Source organism: Camelus dromedarius, chromosome 27, assembly GCF_036321535.1.
Source record: "Camelus dromedarius isolate mCamDro1 chromosome 27, mCamDro1.pat, whole genome shotgun sequence".
Classification (NCBI taxonomy): domain Eukaryota; kingdom Metazoa; phylum Chordata; class Mammalia; order Artiodactyla; family Camelidae; genus Camelus; species Camelus dromedarius.
Genome location: NC_087462.1, coordinates 26,233,952 through 26,258,913, shown reverse-complemented (window position 1 = coordinate 26,258,913; position 24,962 = coordinate 26,233,952). Strand labels below are relative to the sequence as shown.

The 24,962-nt window shown below is 38.1% G+C and overlaps 2 protein-coding genes across 10 annotated transcripts in view; one reads left to right on the top strand and one right to left on the bottom strand.

Moving 5' to 3' along the window:
• The window catches only part of LOC116150809 (uncharacterized), a 104,920-nt gene extending 101,788 nt beyond the window's left edge, over positions 1-3,132 (bottom strand). For all 4 annotated transcript variants that reach the window (XR_010378142.1, XR_010378143.1, XM_064480211.1 and 1 more), the window contains exons 1-2: positions 2,980-3,132; positions 2,752-2,821 (exon numbers count right to left, since the gene is read on the bottom strand). Coding sequence is in view for 2 of the 4 variants with exons in the window: in XM_064480211.1 (XP_064336281.1) it covers positions 2,752-2,821; positions 2,980-2,988 (79 nt within the window). In the remaining 2 variants the exon portion in view is untranslated. The remainder of the gene's footprint in view (positions 1-2,751; positions 2,822-2,979) is intronic.
• A 137-nt stretch (positions 3,133-3,269) lies between these two features.
• Positions 3,270-24,962, top strand: part of LOC135319485 (Fanconi anemia group B protein-like) — a 57,600-nt gene continuing 35,907 nt past the window's right edge. For 3 of the 6 annotated variants that reach the window (XM_064480205.1, XM_064480209.1, XM_064480208.1), the window contains exons 1-6: positions 3,270-3,556; positions 10,190-11,210; positions 15,770-15,922; positions 16,682-16,774; positions 21,865-21,993; positions 24,274-24,440. In XM_064480205.1, the coding sequence (XP_064336275.1) occupies positions 10,281-11,210; positions 15,770-15,922; positions 16,682-16,774; positions 21,865-21,993; positions 24,274-24,440 (1,472 nt within the window). In that variant the 5' untranslated portion in view covers positions 3,270-3,556; positions 10,190-10,280. Of the gene's footprint in view, positions 3,557-8,166; positions 8,380-10,189; positions 11,211-15,769; positions 15,923-16,681; positions 16,775-21,864; positions 21,994-24,273; positions 24,441-24,962 lie in introns of all 6 variants that reach the window. The other 3 variants (XM_064480207.1, XM_064480206.1, XM_064480210.1) reach the window with 3 other exon arrangements.

Below are 24,962 nucleotides of genomic sequence, written 5' to 3'. Positions count from 1 at the left end.
CATTAGTAGTGCATGCAACAATTATGGACTAAGATTTTCTTCTTTTTGCAGCTACAAATCTATCTGTGATTGGTTACTTAATTTCTGTGGAAACAAAAACATGCTTAGAATTCCCAAGAACCTACCTCCAAAAGAGATTTTGGAGTACAGCCAGTGTGTAAAGTGATACACTTGCAGATAATACATGTGTTCCCTTAGGAAAAACCACCGTTTCCTTAGGCCTACCCTAAGCCTCTTCTGAAACAAAACATCATTAATGACAATAGAAAGGATGAAATGAAAGACAGAGGAAGAAGGAAAGTGGACGTTCCTTTCCCATGCAAGTCTTTATATTAATTAAATTCCTATTTGCCATGGCTATGCTGATAACGCACCTACATACATTCACACACATCCAGGGGTGACAGAGCCCTCCCTATACTTAATGCCAGACAGTGCTTTACTTGGAAATAGCACTGCTCTTCATGAGACATATTGTCAGGGCTGCTCTTTGCCAGATTTGGGTGGGGGAGGGGTGATGGTTAGGACAGCTCTTAATACAGCCTGGGACTCATCTCCATATGTGTGTATTTAAGCATTGCTATTTTCAGTCAAGGACTATGCAGTGAGAACTGTGCTAGGTACAGAGGTGAGTCAGACCCTGCCCTCAGTGCTCACAGGTTGCCCCAGACTCATGTGCTCTACTGGAGGAGATGAACACTAAGTCAACAAATGAAGGACATAATTACAGATTATGGTAAGAGCTGTAAAGGAGGCGAGATGGGGAGGCTGTCTAATAATCGGCAAAGGCCTCTCAGATACATTTAAACCAAGATGGAAAAGAAAAGAAGAACCTAGCCACGCTCACTACCTGTAAAGAGCCTTCCAGGCAGAGAGAAGGGGAAAGATCCTGAGATGGAAAGAGCCTCAGTCCGTCTGAAGAACATAAAAGCAGCAGTGGGGCTGGTCATATTTTTCAAACTGTGGGTCAGTGGGTCACGTCTGGAGGTTGTGATGTCACTTTTGTGGGTCACTGTATCAGGGAGTCACAGGCTTTTAGCCTGAGCACTCTTTAATGAACTTGTGCTTCAGTTCTGTGTGTACTAGATTATGTAGAATATGTTTCTTACTGTGGGCAGTGGTGAAATCTGCACTAAGCAACAAGAGCAGGACCAGATGAGGATGGGGGGTGGGGGCACAAGCTAGGACAGACATGGCCTTGCACTGTAGGCCACCATAAAGAACTGGGATTTTGATTGTAAACACAGTGTAAAGGTACTGAAGGGTTTCAAGTTGGGGAGTGCCACGATCTAATTAGACACACTGGTGTTGCCAAAAGATCCCCACAGTGAAATTCAGAAGACCTGACCACCAGCCCAGGTCTAGCCACTAACACCATGGAGTTTGAGCAAATCATTTAATCTCTCTAGATGTTACTTTCTTCATTGTAGAAACAAGAAGGTTGGACCAAGATGACCTTTAAGATCTTATCTGTTGCTGAACTTCTATGACTATATTCTACCTCTTCTGTTGGGCATAAGTAAATGACTATTGGGGAGCACTAGCTCGTTAGGTCAAGTTCTGGGTTATTTCTTAAAATGTTATTAACCATGTAGCTATGAGTGACATTTCTATGGAAAGTAATGTTACAATCCTTTCTGTACTGGAACCGGCTACATTATTAGAAATGAGATCTCTGGGCTAAAAGTGAATCAAGTGCTTTTGCAACTCTCTGGTACAAAGTATGAGATGTGAAGAAAATTGACAGGGAGGGATGAAAAGATTTACTGACCAGGTTATTTGGAACAGATTTCCTTATTTGTTCTAGGTCATCAACTGACATATAATCTCGGGCAGTCTAAAGGTGCCGGGAACCTCTGCTGAGCACTAAAGTCAAGATGTGGAACCTGAACTCTTTACAGTCACCACAATGACTACTGAGGCAAAATATCCATTGAGAGCCTACTAGACGCTAACCCCATGCTACACAGTTTGATATATACTTTTTCATTTACTCCTCTTAACCTAATTCTTTGAATTTCACAGACATGGAACCAGGGGCTCAGAAGACACAAGCAAGATATTAAGTGGCAGGGTCAGGGTTTGACTATTTATTCCCTATTTATAATAAATTATCCTGCATGCTTTTCGAAATTACTGTACAAGAATTCAACCATCAGTTAAATATTGGACAACTCAAGTATCTGTGACACCTGGAAACAGAATGGTCACTCAACAAAACAATTCTGTACTCACAGGACTTTGCAAAGTACCATGTGGGATGAAAAGATAAGAACTTGTTCCAGCCTACTTCGTGGGTAGCAGGCTGGGTTCTCTGAAGTGGAATTAGGCAAAACAGCCAAGGAATTTGGATCCCCTATTAAGCAGACGTGAATAGTATTAAGGCAGTTTCCAGGTTCATGTTCTTGATTGTTGCTGGTGAAAGGTCAGCAGGAGAGCTGTGGACTGGACACTATCACCTGTGCCAAGGGCCTAACAAGTGTCCCTGCAAGTTCTATAAACTCGAGATGTGAGAAACACCAATTTCCAACTTACATTAACCCTTAGAAAACAATGGACGCGTTACTTGTCCAAGTGGAGCCGTGTGCGTGCCACATTATAGAGCGGAAAACCTTGGAAACGTAGAGGGTACGGTCCCCGTGAGAATCGAAATGGTCCTTAATTCCTTTCACAGAGACACCGGCAAACACCCCAGCAAAGTTGGGGACGCTCACTGCACACCTGCCTCAACACCGAGAATGCGGTACCCACCTGTCACATACTCAGCTTCGAACCTCCGTCGCGTGTCAGAGATGAGCTTGGCTTTATTCTGGGCTTGATACTAGAAGGAAGACACGAAGGGACGCTTAAACACTACGCTCACCACCTCACTTCCCCTCAGCCCAGCCCACCTGCACCTGAGTGCGCGGCCCCCAGGCCTCAGAGGCAGCTTCGGGGTCCGGGCTGGGGGGCCCGGCAGCGGTGCGGTCGGCTCCTCACCTCTGCCATGGTCGCTGTCGTGGACGTGATTGCGCTTGCACTCGCCACTTCCACAGCTGCAGACCGGGTATCTCACCACCAGCCAAGGCGGCCCCGAGGTAAAGAGGGAAGGGCGGGACGTAGAGGTGGTCGCGTGACAACGGAAGGCGGGCGGAAGCGTCGCCGCGTCGACCAATCCGATGCGGCCGCCTGGTTCCGGAGGCAGGACCGGGCCCTCGCCCTAGCTTTCCAGTCGCTTCCCGTTCGGGCCCCGCCCCCTGACGTCCCCTGCACTGCGGGTCCGCCCCCGCCAGCCGGGGGATCGCGGGCGCTTCCCTCGCGGAGCTCCGCCCGTGCGAGCTCCGCCTGCTATTCGCTTTCACAACAATCCCCGGAGGCCACGCCTCTTCAGCCTTCCTTGGCAACCGTCTTCTGGCCAGCTGGGCAGGCTCCGCCTCCTCTGCGCTGGACGCAGCCTCCGGCCTGGGCCTCCCAAGATGCAGCGCGCGAGCGGGAGGTTTGGAGTCGTCGGACGCTTCGCCTGTTTGTGGCGTCGGGGACGTGGCGGCTGTGGTACTCGGGAACCCCACGCGCAGAGGTAGGGCCGGTGGCGGCTTGTCTCCTCAGGTGACTTTCGCCGAGGAGGTGGCGGGGCTGGGTTGGCTCCCCTGGTCCCTTCATTGCGGAAGAGCGGGAAGGAAGTGGGCGTCCTGGGGCCTGTGCCCATCATTCTGTGGAATAACTAGATTTCATACTATGTTCTGGGAATTTTTCGCTTGAACCTTTCTTTGCCTCTGCAGCATCTTTCCCACTTGGAGTGTGAAATACTTAGCAATGAGTAGATATTTGAAATCTTTAAAAGTTATATGAAGTTAAAAAGATGTAAAGCGTCTTTCAGTTTATTAATTAAGATAGTTCACAGCTGGGGCGAATTTGCCTCCCAGGGGGCATTTGGCACTGCTTGGAGATATTTTTGGCTGTCACAACTTAAAAATTACAAAGTTGTAAGAAGAAAAGAACAATTCTCATATTCCCACGGTCCCTAGTCAACCACGATGGACGCTAGCATTTTTTTGTTCCAAACTTTTAAAATATATGTTTACTTTTTTTTAATGAAGAGAAATACACACATTGTGTAAAAAGTATTTGAATACATCTTCGAAGTAATAACATTTCAGATATAGCTAAAGTTTCTCTCCGGCTCCACTCCCCTACCCTGATACCCTTCCTCTTCTCCAGAATAAACAGTCATTGGAATTTGGCAAGAATCTTTGCATTTTTTGTTTTGGACCAGGCTGCCTGGGTTTGAAACCTGGCTCTGTCGCTTACTATCTGTAGGCCTTAGAGAAGATCCTTAAACTCCATGCTTCAGTTTCCTCATGGAAATGGGTTAATAAGGGTATCATGAAAAATGAATAAGTTAGTGCAAAATGCTTAGAACAGTGCCTGGCACAGAGAAAGCAGTCCGAGAATGTAGCCATTGAAGGTAAACAAAATATACAATGCTGTTTTATGTGTTTTGATTTTGATACATAATGTACTACAGTATACATTTTTCTGCAAGTTATTTTTTTCACTCGATTTTTGAACTCTAGACACAATGTTATCTATCTAATTCATTCCTTTTAACTACAAGATGATATCCCATCTGTATTTATTCATTCCTCTATTGGTGGTCATCAAAGTTTTTACTTTTTAGTTAATATTACAAATAACAGCACAGTGAACACTCTAGAGCAATGTCCTTGTGCGTTATTATGTAGGATTATTTCTCTGGGTTTGTATCTAGAAATGAAATTCCTGAATAGAAAAACAAAAACAAAAATTTTAAACAAAATGAAATAAAAAAAAATCCTGGGTGTATGCATTTCCATTTATGCCAAATTGCCTTCCAAAAATCTCCCTTTAATTTAATTAAGTATTCATAATTATTTCCTATTGATGGCTCTGCCTCCAGTCTCACTTCACTCCCCCTGTCACAGGATCTTTATTATTTAGAAGTACAATCTTGTGATTTCTATTTTTGAAATCTTTCAGTGGTCTATCATTGCTTAGAGAAAGAAGTGCTTAGTATAGCATAGAGAGCCTTTAATTTAATCTTTTTAAATTCTCTTAGTAGATCACCATTCCCCCACATTCTTCTACACTTCAGGTACCCTAAGCTTTTTTGGGAAAGGAAAAAGGGAGATTGATTCTGGGTAGGCCCCAGCAGATGACTTCTAGTTATATAGGTAGAAAAAGTTTTAACAGTGGACCCACTCTGTAGCCCAGTTAATTTACTTAGGTAAACAGTATCCTATATGTTGGAAAAATGACACCTATGAGTATTATGCTCATGAGATTATGTTTAATATTATTAGGTGAATTTTTTTAGTTAGATATATTTTTTAATTAAAAATTTTTTTTATTGGTGTGTAGTCAGTTACAATGAGTCAGTTTCTGGTGTACAGCATAATGTCCCAGTTATACATATATATACATACATTCATTTAGTTAAGTGTCTTAATTCTACCTTTATTCCAAAGATAGAATTCCAAAGACACTGTCCATTGGTTGCAATCAATATGGTTTCTTAGAGAGTTTTTTAGATTTCATCTGCAGATGATATAGTGCTCTTTTAGGATCTTCCTGAACCATTCCTGTAGTTTATTTAGAGTTCTGAAATTTATAATGCCTAATGAATTTACTAGCATTTAATGGAACATTGTTTATTTGGTAGGAGGCTGTGAGAGAAGGTTGGATAAGGGTGATAATTTGTTGCCAAACTATTATATTTAGATTATCATGTATTGTTTTTCTAGTATACGCTCACGTCTTTTTTCATTTTATGTGTAAAATATAAAGTCAACTTTGATGTGTGGTAATAAAAAACAGGAAAAGCTCAAATTAACTACATATTATTTTATAAATAATCTGCATCGAAATCTCTCTCCCATCCCCCTCCAGCTCTGCAACAGAAGGTAAAACTGGTTTGAGTTACCTGTTACTTCAGCAGCCACTGTTGTAAGAGTACTAAGTAAAAAGTCAAATGACTAGTAGGCTGGAATGCTAAGTCTGGTGTCCCGATTTGATTAATCAGAGCTTGTTAATATTGGTTTAAGAACTTCTGAATTGAAACTTAGTTTCACTTGTTTCCAGATTATTTCTATCTGAAAAAAGAAAATTACCACTTACTTCACAGGCTTCAAGGTTTTTCTTACGAACATATGCTAAGAACTTTTACTTTTAAAATAGATGTTGCATCAGTATAAAATAAAACATATACACAGATATGAGAATTCAGTAAGCCTTGAGATTACAGAAAGTTTGAGGAAAAAATTTATACATTAAAATATTAATAACTTCTAATTTTGAACTCTGATGATGGTCCATTTAGAATAACTTATATTGAAAATGTGCATATTTTTACAATGGTATTTAAAAATAAAAAGCAGTGACCTTTCATATAACAATGTTTTTCAGTCTCTTTGAGTCTAAGTCCATGAGAATAAGTTTTCTTTTTGCCTAGAGCTCATGCTAAAAGTATGTTGAATTAAGATTATAATAGGCCTTTGAATTCCATGCCCTACTTCATAGCAGTGGTTTGCAACCTTTTATCTCTCCATCATTTATATGTTCAATGTACAATATTTAGTGTCTATGTTTCCAGGTGGTAACTAGTTCATGGATCAGAGATCTCTTGGGGGCTGGTGGAGGGGGGCGTGGGTGCATGCAAATCTTTTGAATGAGGGGACAGTTACCTGATCAAGCTTGTGTTTTAGAACAATAACTGAGGTAGCATAAATAGATGGATATATTAGAGGGGAGAGAGACTAGAGTAAGGAAGGCTGATTAAAGGGCTTTTTACCACGATCTAAATGAGAGATGAAAGCCTGAACTAGTGGCAATTGGGACAGAGAGTTGGGAGAAAGAAGTTTTTTTTTTTTTTTTACTTTTACTTTTTTTTTTTAGAAGGGGATAGGTAGTGAGGTTTTTATATATATACACACACATATATATGTGTGTTGTGTGTGTGTGTATAGATATATATATATATATTTTTTTTTTTTAACAGAGGTACTGGGGATTGAGCCTGGGACCTCATGCATGCTAAGCATGCGCTCTACCACTGAGCTATACCCTCCCCCTGAAAGAAATTTCTAACGTTAGGAACTTGGTGATAGCGTTAGAAGAGCAGCATGTAAGAGGCCTGATTTTCCTAACTCATAACTTTATCAAGGTGCAGCAGTACATACTCTAAAATTTAATAAGGGAGTGATTCTACTGATCTTTTAGCAATCAGATCCTCCTTAGTCCTGTCACACTTGGTGTGACATTGTGTTGATTACACATTAGTTGTGACATCTCGTGTTAAAATCCCAAAACCCTTTTCTGGACACAAGTTATTTTTGGTTGGTTTTAGTATTAAGAAATCTGAAAACCTTTTTAAGTGAGTAGGTAGTGAAAGACAATGAGTTCTTAGATCTTTACCTGAGGGTATGTAATTTTAATGCTAAGAAAAGAATATATCATTTAATGCTAAAAAGTGACAGTTTTTAGAAGTCTTCTAAGAGGTCTGAGATGTCTGTGGGAAATTTGAAATAAAATATTATTCATATGTTTTGATGTAATATAACCAATACGTTTATTTCCTTTAAAGTAAAAGGTCATTTTATGAGTGAAAGCCACACCTTTGATTTCCCTATCTTCTTTACTGATGAAGTTGAAACTACGTTGGGATACCTGTTGTCCCAGATCTTTGCATGCATTGTCTACCAATATACTACTAAGCCAGTTGGCTTCTGTTGGTTCGTATTAGGATAGAGTATCTCCAGTTACTTCAGTCCTACTTCTTGAAATTCTCAAAAACAGGATCGTCAGTTTGATTAAAAAAAAAAAAAAAAAAAACAAATTCCATAGAGGAATATATTTATCTGTTGCTCCATAACAAATTACTCCCAAATTCAGCAGCGTAACAACAAACATTTATCATCTTCAAATTTCTGAGGACCGGGAATTTGGGAGCAGCTTAGCTGGGTGGTTCTGGCTCAGGAAGGCTGGACTGGAGCTGGAAGGTGTGATCCCAAGAAGGCCCACTCACATGGCTCTTGGCAAAAGGCCCCAGTCCCTTGCTGGCTGTTGGCAGGAAGCCACAGTTCCTTGCCGTGTGTACATCTCCATGGGGCTGCCTGTGTGTCTTAATGATACAGTGGGTGTTTTTTTTTCCAGTGCAAGTGATCCAAGGAAGAAGTCAACGAGGAAGCCACCATATTCTGTGACCCAATCTTCTGCTGTAATCTCTTGGCTAGAAGTGAGTCGTAATGACCAGGCCTCACTCAGGGAGAGGAGAATTAAGTGCCACTTCTTGATGGAAGGAGTTTCAAAGAATTAGTGAGCGTATTTGAAACCTACAAGTGATGTATTTGGAGGTTAGACAATAAGGTACAGCATCTCCCATTTCCACGTAGATGCTGAGTAATCTAGTCTGCTTTTAAGTAGAATTGCCTCTAACTCAAGTTATTTCAATAAAATGCAAGCTACATTAAGTTAAATTTATAGATGATGGTTCAGTGATACTTTTCTCTAGTTGGACAATTGGTAGATTTTTATAATAAAAGAATAAACCCTAAGCCTTTTGAGTTTGCTTCTCATTCAAAAAAGAAAAACAGTATTTCTTACTTGTAAATGACCTAGTTTTTACTTGTTTCTGAAGTGGTTGAGTTTCCTGGTGTAAATGATCCACAAATAGGAGAAGAGAGAGAATATGAGGGTCACACATAGTGACGAGAGACCTTTCAGCCTTCGCAAACTTAAGTGCGTGCCTATTCTGAGGTTTCTACGGTTAGATGCTGTGTAAGCCCGAGCCGGCCGTGCCGCTGCTCTTGACGGTGATGGTCTGAGCCAGCCGGTATTAGCGCTTTGCGTGTGCCGGGTTCCACTTCAGGTGGGTTCTAGTAGTTAATTCCAGTACCTTGTAGGGCAGATACTGCTACTGCACCCCATGACAGAGATGTGAGTGTGAGGGGTTAAGTACCTTGCCGTAAAGCACACATCTAGTAAAAGGCAGGCCTGACATTCGGGAGGTGCTCTGAGCGGGCACAGTTCTCAGCACCTGCTAAGCAGTCAGTAACTGGTAAAGGGGTGACTCAGCGTATATAGCCACTGAGTAAAGCGAGAGCCACATCTTTTTCTTACATGTGGAGGGGGCGTTCCTTTGCTCTGTATTCTACTTAACTAATTCTCTCAAGTTGCCTTTCTCATAACCAGTGTTCAAAGGGAGCGCACGCCAGGACAGTGTGCTGGTTCAGAGTGTAGACTCAGGAGTCAGAGGGCCCCTCTTCCAAATCTAGTGCCATTGCTGATTAGCTTTGTAACCTTGGAAATTCTTCTGATCCTAGTTTAAAATATGGTTTTTTCTTTTAAAAGATGGGATGGTAAGAATGCTCACTTTAAAAGAATAGCTGTGAGGATCAAATGAGATAATGCATGTTTTGTTCCTGGGATATAAGAAGCATGGATAATTGACAGCTATTATTTAATTCTTGTGTTCATTGTAATATTACTAATCCTCTGTTTTTGTTCCTATTTTGAATAAGGATAGTGACTTTCTTAAGATGTAAACCTGCTTTGTTTTTGCAAAGGAAGATTCGAGATTTATTTCTGTTATTCCTATGGAGATTTTTTAAAGCCATGTTACAGCAGCTCCTGTTTTTCTTTCTGGGCTTTCATTTTTGCCATAGAGTCTGTACGAACTCCTTTCTCAGGGAAGTGGAACCCACACGCCTGGGCGGTGGGACCATGTATTTGGAAACCTTGACTGGCTGAGTTGTCGTTGTAAAGGGGTTAAGGCTGAGAGGGGGACAGCCAGTTGGAGGCAACAGGTTAGAAAAGGGGAAAACCAGGTTAGGTCGGTAGATTTGACAGACAGAATTGGAACCTTTAAGCCAGAAAGAACATCTGCAGTCACTTTTCGTAGAGCACCTCCAGCTTTTCATAGATGCCATTGATACAGTCACTTATCTTTCGTGGTATGGTTATTTGCATTCTTTGCAAATTGTGTTTTTTTAAGAGTTGTACAGAAATAATATTTGGGACTCCGTTTGCGATAGTGTGACATTGTTAAGCTAGCATAAAAAGCTTAGGAATGTTAATACAAGTTTATCGTTACCTGTGTGATAGTTCTCCAACAAAAACACGTGTTTTCTCTTCCGCCCTGCCTATTTGATTGCAGTTTCTCTCATTTCATTTTTAGGTTTAAAAGCATCAACTGGAATCGATTGACATTCGAAAATTGGACCCATACAAATCAGACTTGATACTGTGGACTGGCTAGCAAACAAGCTATGTCGTTTAACGAACAGGAAAGGCTCTTATGCTACAACGGGGAAGTGCTTGTTTTTCGTTTGTCTGAAGGAAATTCTGTAGATAAAGGGCCTGCGAAAATATCCATGTTACATGTCAGAAGAATGGTGTTTGACAGAGAAACAGGAGTATTTGTTCAGAAGTCCACTGGATTCTTCAGCATAAAAGAGGAATACTCTCACTTAAAAATGATGTGTTGCGATTGTGTTTCAGATTTCAGAACCGGAGTTAATCTACCTTATATCATGATACAGTGCAATAAAGAAAGTAACATTTTCAAGTATTTCCTACTATTTCTTCACAGTACCAATAAATTTGAAAAGTGTTTGAGTTTTAGACTAGGCTATGAGTTGAAGGACAGCGTAAGGGTCCTTAATGGCCCTTTAGTTTTATGGAGACATGTCCATACATTCTTTTATATCTCTTCCCAAACTGGCAGAGTTATTACTGTGTCTATGAACTTTTCCTCTATTGAGTGGGCGGGGGAGATTGAAAATGTAGGCATGGTTTTATTAGGACCAAAGAGATGTTATTTATCTGAGGAAGGATGCACCCAAAAGCCTTCAACATCAGATTATGCAACTTGGAATACCCACTTTTGCGTATACTCCCTCGAAAGGGAAGAAGTAATAAGCGATACGTACATTATCCCTCCTGTTTATAGAAGTGTGATAACTTGCGTGCACGCCTGTGCAGCTGAGATTGTCAACAACCAATTAAGAATGTCTCTGATTGCCCTTACTCGAAAGAATCAACTGATTTTATTCCGAAATGGGATTCCTCAAGGTGTGTGCCAGCTTCCATTTGGAGATCCTTGTGCAGTTCACCTGATGGATTCAGGTGGAGACCTCCTTTTTGTCGTATCCTTTCGGTCCAATGATGCTTGTGCTGTTTGGGAAAAGAACTTTCAGGTATGGTACTGATTGTCATAATCGTTCAATTGGTGTAGTCTTAGACCTACTAAGCATCCCAGTGCTTCATAGGATTCGTCGTGGAGCCTTATTATCCAAATCGATTTTTAGTGCTGCGTTTAAAAGAAAATCATACGTTACATCATTCTTTTTTCTCAAAATTATCTGAATACTATTTGCTGAAGGTTTTGCCTTACCATTTTGAGTCATAAAACCCTTGAGTTTTTTTTGAAATACATAAATATATAACTACAGTTATTATATATTTACTTGTCTTTTACTGTAACTATTTCTAATTTTTATTAGCGTGATGGTAGTTAGATGTGTATTTTTACTTAGAATAAGATGAGCCTTCCTAGAAAACTCAAATGAGTTTTTCAACTTTTTAAAAGTAGGTAATGATCTTTTTAAACTTAAAATGAAATCTAGAGGAATTCCTTGAAAACTGTCATTGTCCCTTTAGAGACAAATAATTGTTCTCTGGAGAAAAGTGATGTGTTAATTTTTCTAAAAACTGTTGCTTAGAGAATTTCATTACGTTGTATTTTGAAACTCAAGAGTTGTCCTTTAAGCAGGCATTCACATTTTATCTACATATAGTCGTATCTTTTAATGTAAGGTTTGGAAACTGCTTCAAAATAGTGACTGGTAATAAGCGTTCAGTAACACGTAAAAAGGTACAGAAAATGAAAAGGAAATTGGAAGACTAACTGAGCGTCTCCAATAATATTTCTCCAACCCTGATGTTTTGTTAACATTGCGTCCTCCTGGCTTAAGATGTCTGTCAGTACAATCAGTTATGTGATGTGAAGTGTTGATAATTCATGATCTTCCAAAAGTAGTTTTTTAGTACATTATACAACTTTTTAAGTTCTTGTATTACTTTGGGAAAAAAACAGATACTGCCTTACTTTGTGTGTGCCCTGGCCATTTAGCTCACTTAGAAGCTCAATTCAGATTTCTATCACTGTATTATCACCTTGATGTGGAATATTGATAAATGTTTTAGAAAGCTCAAAAGGCATTTTTTTATGTGAATTATGTTTGTGTGTGGAAATGTTAGGTTGAAATTGTGTTTTATCAGTCTTTGCCTTGTAAATTACCTTTATGTTACTAGGGATTATGTAACCATATTTGATCTCTATAACTCATAGAGGACTTAAATTCTCAAAAGGAAAATAATTTGAAAACTATCCTATTTTATTTAGCAAGTAATCTTTTAAAAAGCGCGTTACACTTTTACTTCAAGGTTTTTTGGGAAAGCAATATTTTCTGTCTTTTTCTCTTCCTTTCTTTTGAAGAAATGGCGGAGAGGGAAGCATCTCATACAGCCTGTAATCCTTATTGGGGTCAGGGTAATGGAAAGGACACACTTAACCTGGGTTTCAAATCCCAACTGAGCAACATGCTGCTGTTACCTTAAGGAATGAATTTACTTTTGGTGAACTCATTTTCTGTGTGTATGAAATTGGGGTCATCCTGCTGAGAAGGGAGAATTAAACAAAGTGACACTGTGAAGTGACTTGCCCAGCGCCTGGCACACAGGAGAAGCTAAGTAAGCGGTAGCTATTATTGTATTGGACCAGGGCTAAGGCCATCATCAGTGAGTGGTGCCCATCCAAGGTCCCCTCTTCACCTGGATAAAGAACAGGAATTTTGTGCCTCATTCATTCAGTGGAATATAGTCCTCACTCACTTGAAATGGGTCCGCTGCTTGGACCCTGTAGAGCTCTGCCACTAACACATGCCCCAGAGCAGGAGACCATGTCACTCCCTGTAAATGGGCCTGTAGCTGGTGGCCTCCCTGCCTTGAAATTGTGTTCCAGGGTTCTTTCTCTACAGTGGACCACCGTCCTTTCCGTAAATTACTTACCTGAGTTTCTACTGACGTACACCTTAAGCTACCTCTTTGGGGATTCTATACTTCTAACTGTCCTCAGTGCCTGGTATTGAATGCTCTGGAATTGCACCCTGCTACCTACAAGTTAAGTGCTTCTGAATTGCCTTAGTAACCTTGCCACTCTGGGAGTTTTACAGCTCCTGCCCCTGACTTGGTGTTGCACTTATACACACGTACTTTAAAGACATTAGATACAGCTTAGGGTGAAATATTCAATTGCTTTAGAAACAGAAATAAAGGCTAAGAATCTACAAATAAAAGGGGAGAGGGAAATAACCATGTCAGAAAACCTGGATAAAGGGAAATAACTGCATTCGAGCAAATATACTGCATTTTTAGCAGTTAAGACAAAAAAATAAATACAGGAAGTTTACAGGTGAATGGAACACACTCTCAAGGGGAAAATTACTTCTAACATCGTGCAGTGAGAGGAATTTACTGTTTGTGGTACTTTAAGAGGTTTTGAATAATTAATAAAATGAATATGTTACTGACTAATAAAATGGTGCCTTTGAGCAGTTTTGCCCCAGAATGGGAGAAAACCACAGAAGCCCTCTTCCGTCGGGTTAGCTATGGACTCATCCCTCCATCCTTTAACGACGTCATTCCAAACAGGAGTGAAGGCAGCTAACAATAGTAGGCGAAATCCAAACAAGCACAGATTAGAATAAATAATGAAAATCAAGGTTAGTGGGTTCTCAGATCAGCCCTTCATCAAGGCCCTCCATGTAATGTTTAACCCAGTGATAGGACTTGAAACAGAGCTGAGTATAGAGAAACACACAATTAGCTTTTCTCTTAGGCTTTCGCTTTTGAGTAGAAGTTGTCTCTGCAAGTTTTGACAAGAATCTGTATAGCATGGATTTCAAAATCGAGATCATTGTCAGGTATATCTGAAATAGATACTGGTGTGTTGTAGATCGAAAGAGGCTCACATGTTCTAAATGTGTGATGTCTGAGACAGTCACTAGCCCCATACAGTTATGCAACATTTGAAATGTGTGTGGCTAGTCTGCTTTTGTTTTTTTATTGGAGTATAGTTGATTTACAATGTTGTGTTAATTTCTGGTGTACAGCATTGTAACTCAGTGTTTTATACATATATTCCTTTTCATATTCTTTTCATTATAGGCTACTACAAGATATTGAATATAGTTCCCTGTGCTATACAGTAGGACCTTGTTGTTTATTTTATATATAGTAGTTTTTATCTACAAATCCTAAACCGCCAATTTATCCTTCCCCACCCCCTTTCCCCTCTGGTGACCATAAGTGTGTGTAGCTAGTCTGAATTAGAATGTGCTAGCCATGTCAAATACACACCAGATTTCAAAGGCTTAGTAAAAGATGGGAGTGAAATATCTTATTAATTTTTGTTGGTTATATTGAATTGAAATGATGATGTTTTATATAGATTAACTAGCATAAAATCAGTTTCACCTTTTTTTTTTAATGCTACTAGAGAATCTTCTTATTATTGGCTACTGGAAATTTTAAAATTATATATGTGCCTTGCACTTGTGGCTCACCTCTAATTTCTTTTGGACAGTGCTATTCTAGAGCTATAGGTTGTGAGTGTGTGTGCGTGCCTCAGCGCACAGCTCTATGGTGTTTGTGTGCTGAGCACATTCCTACCAATGTTTCTTCGCATAGTTTATCATACTCCACAATACTCAGGGGTGAGTGGTGGGAGGAAGGGAGGATATGGGTTTACAAATAAGCTTTCTTCCTGCGTAAGTCACTGCTTTGGAATTAACCTTATAGGGGAAAGTCTGGCATTTGATCACATAGACTTGAAGAGTCTCACATTTGTGCTTTAATGCAGGCCGCCGTCTATCATCTAGAGGATGATGTACCTGTGCTCCTAGGGGTCTGAGTGGGAGTTTCAGCTTTTCTGCCTGATGGAGAAAGGGTATCTGCCCCCCATGGTGTTAATTTTCTAGGGGACTAGTCTGGAAGCTTTCAGCTTTATGGACCTTTAAGAAGTTGTCTTCTGTTTAAAACGTGGGGTCTTGCGTTCTGGTATAAGCTTATCAAGTCATTCCATTAGGCTAGGACAGTTCTAGGTGCCCCACTGTTTTAAGATCGCTCCCCTGCTGTGCCCTTGATAATGGCTATGTTCTCTCCTATAAGAGTTTAGGGTATAAATTAATTTCCTATGGACCCTTAAAGGTTATTCTGCTTTAAGAGCTCTTAAAGTGTTTGCTAGTACCTTCTGACTATCTAAAGTAACTGAATACCTTGTGTAATTGGTTTGATCATAAACATACATCCACTAAGGATTATGGGAATGAGGGTCGTCCTTAAATTAACCCGTTAGAGAAAGAATCTTCACTAGAGCTAGTCATAAGAAGTGTTAGAATTTATAAGTTATAATAAAATTTTAATAAAGAAATCAGGAACATGACAATCCCTGGACAAATGTTGATAAAATATTAAGTTTAATTACCTTGCTATTTATAAATTTATGACTCCTTATGTTTTCTGATCCCCCAATATCTGTATTTTATTTTAGTTTTTAGTGTTTGCAGTAACATTTTCATTACTTGTTTGTAAGATTGAAGATGACAAATTAGAACTACATGCAACAAAAGGATTTAGCTTATTTTACATCTGACTTTTTTTCTTCCTTTATTCCTTCTTTACCACTCTCTTTCAGGTTGCTGCTAAGTGGGAGCAAATTAGCTCAGTACTGATAGATGACTTTCTTGGAGTTGGAACTGAACAAGTACTGCTACTTTTCAGGGACTCCTTGAATTCAGATTGCCTGAGTTCTTTTAAAATAACGAACCTTGACAACTTAAACTATTCAGTAAGTTCCGTGTACTTTTTATACATTACTTTAAGAACATTTTAGAAAATTTGAGCACTTCAAAGCTTTTGACCTACCCTTTCAATATTTTTGATTTCATACTTAAAAGTAAACTTGTTGAACTTTGAAAATACATACATTGAATCTTCTAAATAATATGACTCTCCTTTCAACAAATGTTTTACAAATTGACTCCTTTTGATATAAATTTGGAACATAATATATCTGGTGTTCACTCAAGTGACAATAATACTGTAAATTATCTTTGCTTCCAAAAGGCACATTTTATACCAATAAACATAATATTGGATTAATTAAGGAATACAGTGAAGTGAAACTGCTTTATTAAAAAAAGTAACAGTTCATGATATTTTAAGATCTTGAGCATAAGGGAAATACTACCCTGTAAGTTTCATATCTATATAAAATATCTCTGAGCCTCAGGGCTTTTCTTGCGTTATTAAAATGAGTATAATTCTTATTTTCTCTAGTTACGGAATTTTATAAACACCTAGTAAGCTGATACTTTTTGAATCAGTATGCAAACTTTAGGTGGGTGGTAATAGTGGTAATAATAGTTTCTATTTTCCCATTTACAAGAAGATGATGGGGAAAATATGTATCTTTTATATAACAGTGTATTGTGGCACACCGCCTTTTGGATAAACTTGTATTGTTTTTTGTATTATATTTTCTTAATCTTAAGAAATTTCAGTTTATTTCTAAATTTCAGTTATAATGTATTGTTTTATTTATTAGAGTGAAACTTTGGATTGCAATGAAGATGATTTACTTGATGACAAGCAAGCGAATTGTTATTTGGTGATTCCACCTCTGGAAAGAAGATTGAAAGTTAGTGTCTATGTTTGCTTTTTGCTTTTGCCTTTTTGGATTAGTGCTATTCTAAATGAAGGATTGAACATTTAAAGAGCTTAAAGTATAAACAACTCACTGATTGAGGGGGAAAGAAGTGGTACAGGTATCCCCCGCTTTTTGGAAGTTCGCTTTACGGCCACTTTGCTTTCTGCCACTTAGCTTTTACGAAAGATCTGCATTAGCACCTGTTCTTGCTAACTGAAAGAAACCGGAGGAGGAGTTTTGCTTTTAGGAAAAAAGGCAAAAAGTGATTTGCTTTGCAAGGAGCTGTTAGAGAGGCAGCGCGCATCCCGAGCAGCGAGAGTGGCCCCACCCAGCTCCTTCCTGGGAACTGCACTCAGCATCTCAGCATCCAGCCGCCATAGCTTTGACCTGTGTCTGTGAGCACCTGTGCCTTATCTCCATTTATTCTGTGCATCCCTTAGCAAGAGTGTCCTAAGGTAATTGCTTTTTCGCTTTACATCATTTCATAATGGATTACAAAAGGTTTCATAGGCGTGTTCTACTTTCAGATGGTGGGGAAACTTGTATTTCAAAGGATCTATTAACTTTTCTGGTACCTCTGTAAAAACTATTATGACATTTCTTATAAATATACCATCTGAAAATGATTCCTTTTTGTAGTAAGATTGTATAAATTTAGTAAGCCTCATAAGATAGCATATAAGAAGCTGACTTTTGACTCCTAGTTTTTAGGATCAGTATACCATTACTCTTGTAAAGGAGCAGCAAATATGATGAATTGTGACATGTTCCAAAGATTAACAGTTTACTTTTAAGTTTTCCATACAAAGCTCTCTTTTAAAGTTTTTGATTTTTTCCTAATGTATGAAGGTAATGAGCATTCCCTGTAAAATACTCAGACTGTGCAAAGAAATATTAAAAAGAAACTAATAATTACCTATGATTCCACTACTGAGATATAACCTGTTTTAACACTTTGCCTTACATATTCTTGTAGATGTTTTTAATGAATATATGCACGTTTACATGGAAATGTGATTATAAGATGCATGTTCTCATGTAACCTGCCTTTTTTCATTCATAAACATTTTGGCATATATTGAAAAGTTCAGAGAATAGTGCAGTGCTTATCTCTAGTCCCCGCATACATTCAGCTGTTGTTACTTTTTAAAAAATTGTATTTGCTGTATCTGTTTGTGCTGTTATGTGTGTATGTGCATGTATATGTACATTTCTGCAGAACCGTTTGAAAGTTGCGAATATTGTAATACTTCACTCCTCAGTATTTTAGCAGGAGTCTCCTAAAAACTAGGGACATTCTCCTGTGTAACCCTGACACCATTATTGTACTTGGAAATTTAGTGTAATAATCTCTTAATCTTATTTACTATTCAGTCCATATTCAGATGGCTTCAATTGCCACAGAATGTTTTATATAGCTACCTTTTTAAGGATCCAATCAGAGTTTACACTTACACTTGATTATTATATGTTTCATTGTTTTTTTAATCTAGAATAATGCCTTCTCTCCCTTTTTAAAAAAGTGACACTAATGGATTTGTCAGTTTCCTTGTGTTGTCATTCATCTTTTTCCTCTATCCCTGGCAAACGTTTTTTGTAAAGGGCCAAATAGTAAATATTTATGATTTGCAGGCCCTTTAGAAGTTTTTTTTGCAAGTATTTTAATATTAAAGTGAATTCACTAAATGCTTATTGAAGGCATAGTAGATGTGAATGTGAACATTAGGTAAATAAAACATCGTCATGGATATAGAACTATAACGGAGAAGGTTGATTACATTAAAACTGTGGTGCTCTGAACAAAGTAAAATAAATAAAAAATAAATTATGTAAAAAGAAATTGTAACATGTGACAAAGGATTAATTTTCTTAATATAAATATACATTCTAAAACAGTATTGTTGAATATGTAAAGTGGGCCGACCGCCTCAGAAGGGAACTTGTTATAACTATTAAAATATGAACTGCACGTATCTTTTTACTCTTGCAATTTCACTTCTAGAAATCTGTTCTAAGGATATATTCATACATGTAAGCAAAACTAATTTTACAGGAATGTTTATGTAGTATTTATAAATAAAATTCAGTCAAAATCTTAATTTCCATCATTAGGAGCATGGTAAATAAATTATGATATAAATGAGCCACAGAATAATATGCAGCTGTCAAAAAGAATAAGGCAACTCTTTATACTGATTTTTAAATGATGCTAAAACAATTAAATTTATGAAAGCATGACTTTCAGAAATTCCACTTCTGGTAATATGTCACTTAATGTATTTGAATCAACTCTCCTGATAAAAGCAACTTAAAATAAGAGTTGAAATAGGTTTCAAAATCTTCAAAGCTTCAAAAAGCTGAGAATATAAGAATAAATTAGCAGGCCAAACCCTAAAGGCTGGAACCCAGAGAGAGAAGCACAACACGATGCTGCTCTTGCCCTAGGAGCATTTGTACTTAACCTGAAGCAGGAGTGCCCTAACCTGGCAGAAACTACATCGAGTCCTCTTTCAAAACACAGGTTTATCCTAGGCCTCTTCTAGATCTCAGAAGTAATTTTTTAAAGAAAATGAGCCACCCACAGAATAAGCACATAAAGAAACAAAGCATCGTGATTAATTTTTCACACACAAAAAATAACCAAATATCATAAAACTAGAAGCACATTGAAATTAAAAGGAAAAACTCAACAGATGAGTTGAACAGTTGATTTAAAGAGATGTGAAACAAATAAGCAAACCAGACTGTTAGAAAAATTATCCAGAAGGTAGCCCATAGACAAAGAAGGAAAATACGAAAGGAACTGAGGGCAGGCCCGGAATAAGGGGTAGCGGAGTGTCCATTTTGTTTCAGATATCCACATGTTACCACTAGCTCTCAGTGTGGATACAAACATTTCTAAGCATCGGAAGGCCTTTTAGAGCTGAACAAATCTACCCTCTCCCCGATTTTGCAAATACGGAAACAAATGGAGAGCCAGAAACGTTAGGTGACTTGCAGAGCTGAAACTAGAGTTCGGCTCACTGGTCTTTCCCCTGTGACGTTTATTCTCCAGCTGCTTGTTGGAGGGGATGAGGAGAAACTGGGACCCTGGAGAAACTCGGGCCTAGGTACAGGGATGTTCACAGCAGCATTGTTTGTAATACTCCCCAACTGGGCGTAACCCAGATGTGTAGCAATGGGATACTGGACAGGGCAACTGGTCGAGTGAGCTGATGGAATAATATAGAGCAATGAAACAAGTGAGCTGTAGCTACTCACGACAGATGGATGACTTGAAACCCAAGTCCATACAGAACAGTTCCATTCATGAAAGGCTCAGAAGCAACACGCACACACACAAACTGAACATATTCTTTAGAAGTTGATATAATGATGGTAACATTATGAGGACAAGCAAGGAAGTCATCTTGAAAGGCCAGGGTAGCATTGCCTGCGGTGGGGACAAGTTGGTGATTGGGGAGGAACCACATGCTGCTCCTGAGGGGCTGCTTTTTTGACCCGGATGTGGTTACATGGGTGTGGACTTCACTGTTCGTCTGTACGCTTGGTTTTTTTTTTGTCTTGTGCATTCTTCTGCATGTATGCAAGAGATCACAGTAAGAATTAGAAAGCAAGTTTTGGTGACAGGCAGTGCAGTATGCGCCTATATTTGATTTGGGGTGGGTTTTATTTGTTTATGGGGAGGAGAATGAAAGCATTCCTTAACATATACATGGAAAAGTTCTGGAAAGGTAAATAATCTTATGGCTGTGCCAATGGGATTGAGGGTCTAGGAAGGGAAGGTGAGATGTCTTTTTATGTTGTTTAAATGGTTTATCATGGGCATATTTTCATAGTTTTATAACGAAACTTATAATAGCATAAAATATTGAAGTAGTCTAGTGACTCGGCGTTTATTCCTGGAGTTGAAGGAAGCAAGGAAGAGAGAACACGTAATTTCATGGCCTCGTTGTCAGTCTGTCCACAGCCCTGTCTTCCACTCCCTGCCCCTCCAGCAGCCTCAGGTTTGGCCCTCCTCCTCAGACAGGTCCATCTCCCATCCCCTCAGTCCTGAATCACTCAGCCAGTGAGTGATGGAGTGTGAATGATGTGGTGCCCACAGAACTAGGTCAGATGTGGTTTTAAAGTATTAGCTAGATGCTTTACATACCTTGTGCAACGAGGTAAGATTGAACTCAGTCTTCACTCTCCAACTGATAATTCATTGATAAAAAGAAAAAGAATGTACCTGCCTTAAAATGTAATTTAAAAGAAAGACAAAATACAGGATGCATTTTGTTTTTTCAGTCTCGAAAAACATGTTATATTAAAAGCTGAATTAATACTTAAACAGTCTCAGATATCCATGTGAAGTGAAATGGTTTCTAGTAGCTCAATGATGCAACTCTTTTTAAATTTTCAGGAGCAAAATATATTTCATGAATGTTTCATCCTTCGTACTGAAATTTGTTTACCTGCTACAATAAAAGGAGCCATTTGCCCTTTGCCCAGTTCAGAGCCAGTCCCCCCGCCACCCAGTGATTAAGAGTTGACCCCAGCCCTGAGTTTATTAGCACAAGATAAACTTGTGACAATTTTGGATCTGTTATGTGTTATCTTTAAAATTTTACTATAAAGGTTATATGAACAAAGGATTTCAAGGAGTATCAAATCAAAAGTGAGCATTTCTATTCATAATGGTACCTTCTGCTTTTTGAAGCAGAGTTATTTCAACAAGAAAATCAGTTTTCTTGTTGGGGCAGGAATGCTTGTAGGCCTTGACTTTTATTCATATTGATTAGACTCATTCATATTCATATTGATTCATTACTTAACTCAGTAGGGAAACAGATGCAAATACATTGGCATTCTCTCAATTTGATCCATAAACTATTGTAATTATTTGCTGTTATTTTCCTTTGTAATTAGAGACTTAAAATTTATAATTAAAACAGTTTTGCTCTGAGAAGTAGTCTTTGCTTTTCTACAGAAAATGAATTAATAAGCAAGTTTGGAGAAAATACTTAGTGAATTAATGGTATATTGGGTTTCATTTGAAATTTATGTCTCTGGCGGTGATTCTTCTTTATCCTTTACAGGTTGGTTTCATTTCTATTCACGAATTTCAGCAGCATCTCTTGCTTAAGGAAAAAATTATTTCAAAATCTTACAAAGCTTTAATGAACCTGTTTCAAGGGAAAGATGATAGTGCGTCAAGTACAGACGAGGTAAAATTAATCATGTGACATTTCATCATTTTATGAATTGGAAATCTACAAGATACTGAAGTGATATTTAAATTGGAATGTTGGAATATATTAGACAATCCTGCTCAATGGATCAAGAAGCAGGGTGGCAGGATTATAATGGTGGGTGGGCTTCTGTGGCATTGAAAACTATTTGGTTAAGAAGCCAGTGTTTTACCAGTTTGCAATTATTCTTATTCTGTGGGATATTAAAATCTCAGTTATCAGTAACCTTGGGAAACAAGTCCTTTTTGTTTAAAAAAGATTTAACTATTAAACTTTTTTATTTGTGTGGTTTAGATAGAAATTACTCATGGGTGGATTACAGTTAATCCATGGACAACATGGGGGTGAGGGGTGCCAACCCTCCACACAGTTGAAAATCCATGAATAACTTTATACTTAGCCCTCTGTATCTCCAGTTCCCCATCCGCAGATTCAACGAACTGTGGATCGTGTAGTACTGAAGTATTTACTCTTGAAAAAATCCACATATAAGTGGACCATACAGTTTAAAGTTGTGTTGTTCAAGGGGTGACTATGTTTTCTGACTTCTGAAACAGAATATGTTGAATATTATTTAACCTTGTTTTAATGGTGCCATAATTTCATCACTAATATAATAATTGTTCTTTTAGTCTGTTGCATGGTTCATTTCTAAGGATATTTATTACTCTAGTTAATGTCCCTAAGTTGCTGTGCTTTTTTAGTCCTTACATATGCTTTTTATAATTTTACTCTTGTTTTGTTTGGTGGTTGACCATCATAAGAACCTCTTCAGGTACCTTGCAGTTCCTTATGCCAGTATGGTAATGTAGAAAGTTAGCAAAAACTTCTTTGACTTCATAACAAACAGTATTTATGCCCATTAGTTCCATACAGAAAAAGACAGCATACCAAAATTCAAATAAATCAGGAAAAGCTGGACATAGAGAAATTTGATGTTGCATTTTATTCCCTCAAGTCACTGACTCTAAGATTTACCATTCTTGTAATAGTCTATGCCTTGTGTCTGTATTTCAGCCTTAGCAATATGAGGATTTCACCCCAAAGTATGATTCCGTTAATGTAAGACAAGAGCACATCATGTTGCATTCCTGTATTACTGTTCTAATCTCCTGGGAAACGTCATGCAAGTCATTGTTGAAAGTCATTATTTAAAGTCTTCCCATTTCTCTTCCCTACTTGACCCCAGCGATTTTACCAGTATTAGAAAAGGGGAAGAAATGTTAGAACTTACTGCATTGAAACCAGTATGTGCAAGGCACCATTTTAGGCCCTTTACATTCTTAACTTTAAAAGCCATTCTGGCAGCTAATAAAAATTTCTGCAGGTTTTAGGTGAATAGTCGGCCTCAAATCTCACAGCTACTGGCAGAAGCATCAGATTCCTAGGAACTTGTTGAGTTCACTATAGTACAAGTACTCATATTTTTTTTCAGTAATTACCACATAAAGGAGGAGTATAGAGAAATGGTTAATATAGATCATGGGCTCTGGAACCAATTGGCTTTGGTTCAGATCCCAGGTCTGCCTGTTGCTCACTGGGCGTCCGAGGGTGAGGTACTTAACCTCCCTGTGCCTCAGTTTTCCTTACCTGGAAAATGTAGAAAATAATACTACTGACCTAGGGCATTAGGGTTATTGAGATGGTTAAACAAATGGATATGTGAATGGCATTTAGAACAATGCCTGACATATAGTAAACATTTAATAAGTGTCGTGTATTATTAGTTATCACTATTTCTCCTATTTTCATTTGTATTACAAATCCATGTGTGTGGAAATGAATGAGTATGGCCTGGACTTAAAGAAAAAAATTTTAGCTGTAATTGATCAGCAGTCCAAAGATAGTTTAATCAATGTTATTCATACAAAAATTTACAGTTATTAAGTTTAGTTTAAGTCACTGACAAAGACTGGATTGTTTTCAGCATGCCTTGGGCACATATTGTCAGATTATTTCTCAAAGTGGACTTGACTTCAGCTTTCCATCCCCGCTGGCTCTGTGTTGGATACTCAGAGCCTTCTTTACAATCAGGTCGTGCTTCATGATCTGAGTCATAGTTAATTATATGTTTTATAAATTTTATTTTAGTGAATTATGTATAATCTATTGTATATATTGTAGATGTTAATGTATTTTAAAATATGTCTGCCATAATGCCTAGCCTAAAGCTGCTTTACGTTATGTTTTTAGTCTTGCTACATTTGGCCGGTTTTTTTTTTTGTAATCAGTTATTTAAACATATTTTTCTATAAGGAATGTCTTGTTACTCTTTGTGGTAAAGAAGAAAATCCTGCCAATACCTTTGATGAAAAGTTATCAGGCAATTTTCAAGATCCAGAACAGCTAGTAGAGAAGATATGGTATCGTGTAATAGAAGATAGCTTGGTTGTTGGAGTGAAAACCACATCTTCTTTGAAGCTGTAAGTAAATTCTAACATGCTAACATCATCTTGATGCCCTGGAATAGCACTGGCCAACAGAAGTATAATGCATGCCCCATAAGTAACCTTCACTGTTCTGGTAGCCATATTAAATAGAAACAGAAACACATGAAATTAGTTTAAATAATATATCCAAGACAATATTATTGTTGATGGGTAAATGATATTCTGTATTAAAATGCAGATTTCATTCACATCATTTGGAGGAGTACAAAATACAATTTTTACTTTAGAGGTATTTCATTCTAAATGATTACCAAATTAACTCTTTTAAAAAATGAGTACTTTTTCCCATGTTTAAGAGGAAAAGAGAAAAATCTACCTCAAAAATAAAATACAAGCATTATTTTACCTTTCCTTTTTCTTACAAATTACTTTCCTAAAGTCCAGCATATTTACAGTGTTTTTGCTTTCCTGTTTCAAGAGAAGTGCTATTACAGGAACTTTAAAAATGTGTTTGGTTTTTACACTTAATTTTCTGATACACTATACATTTGAAAT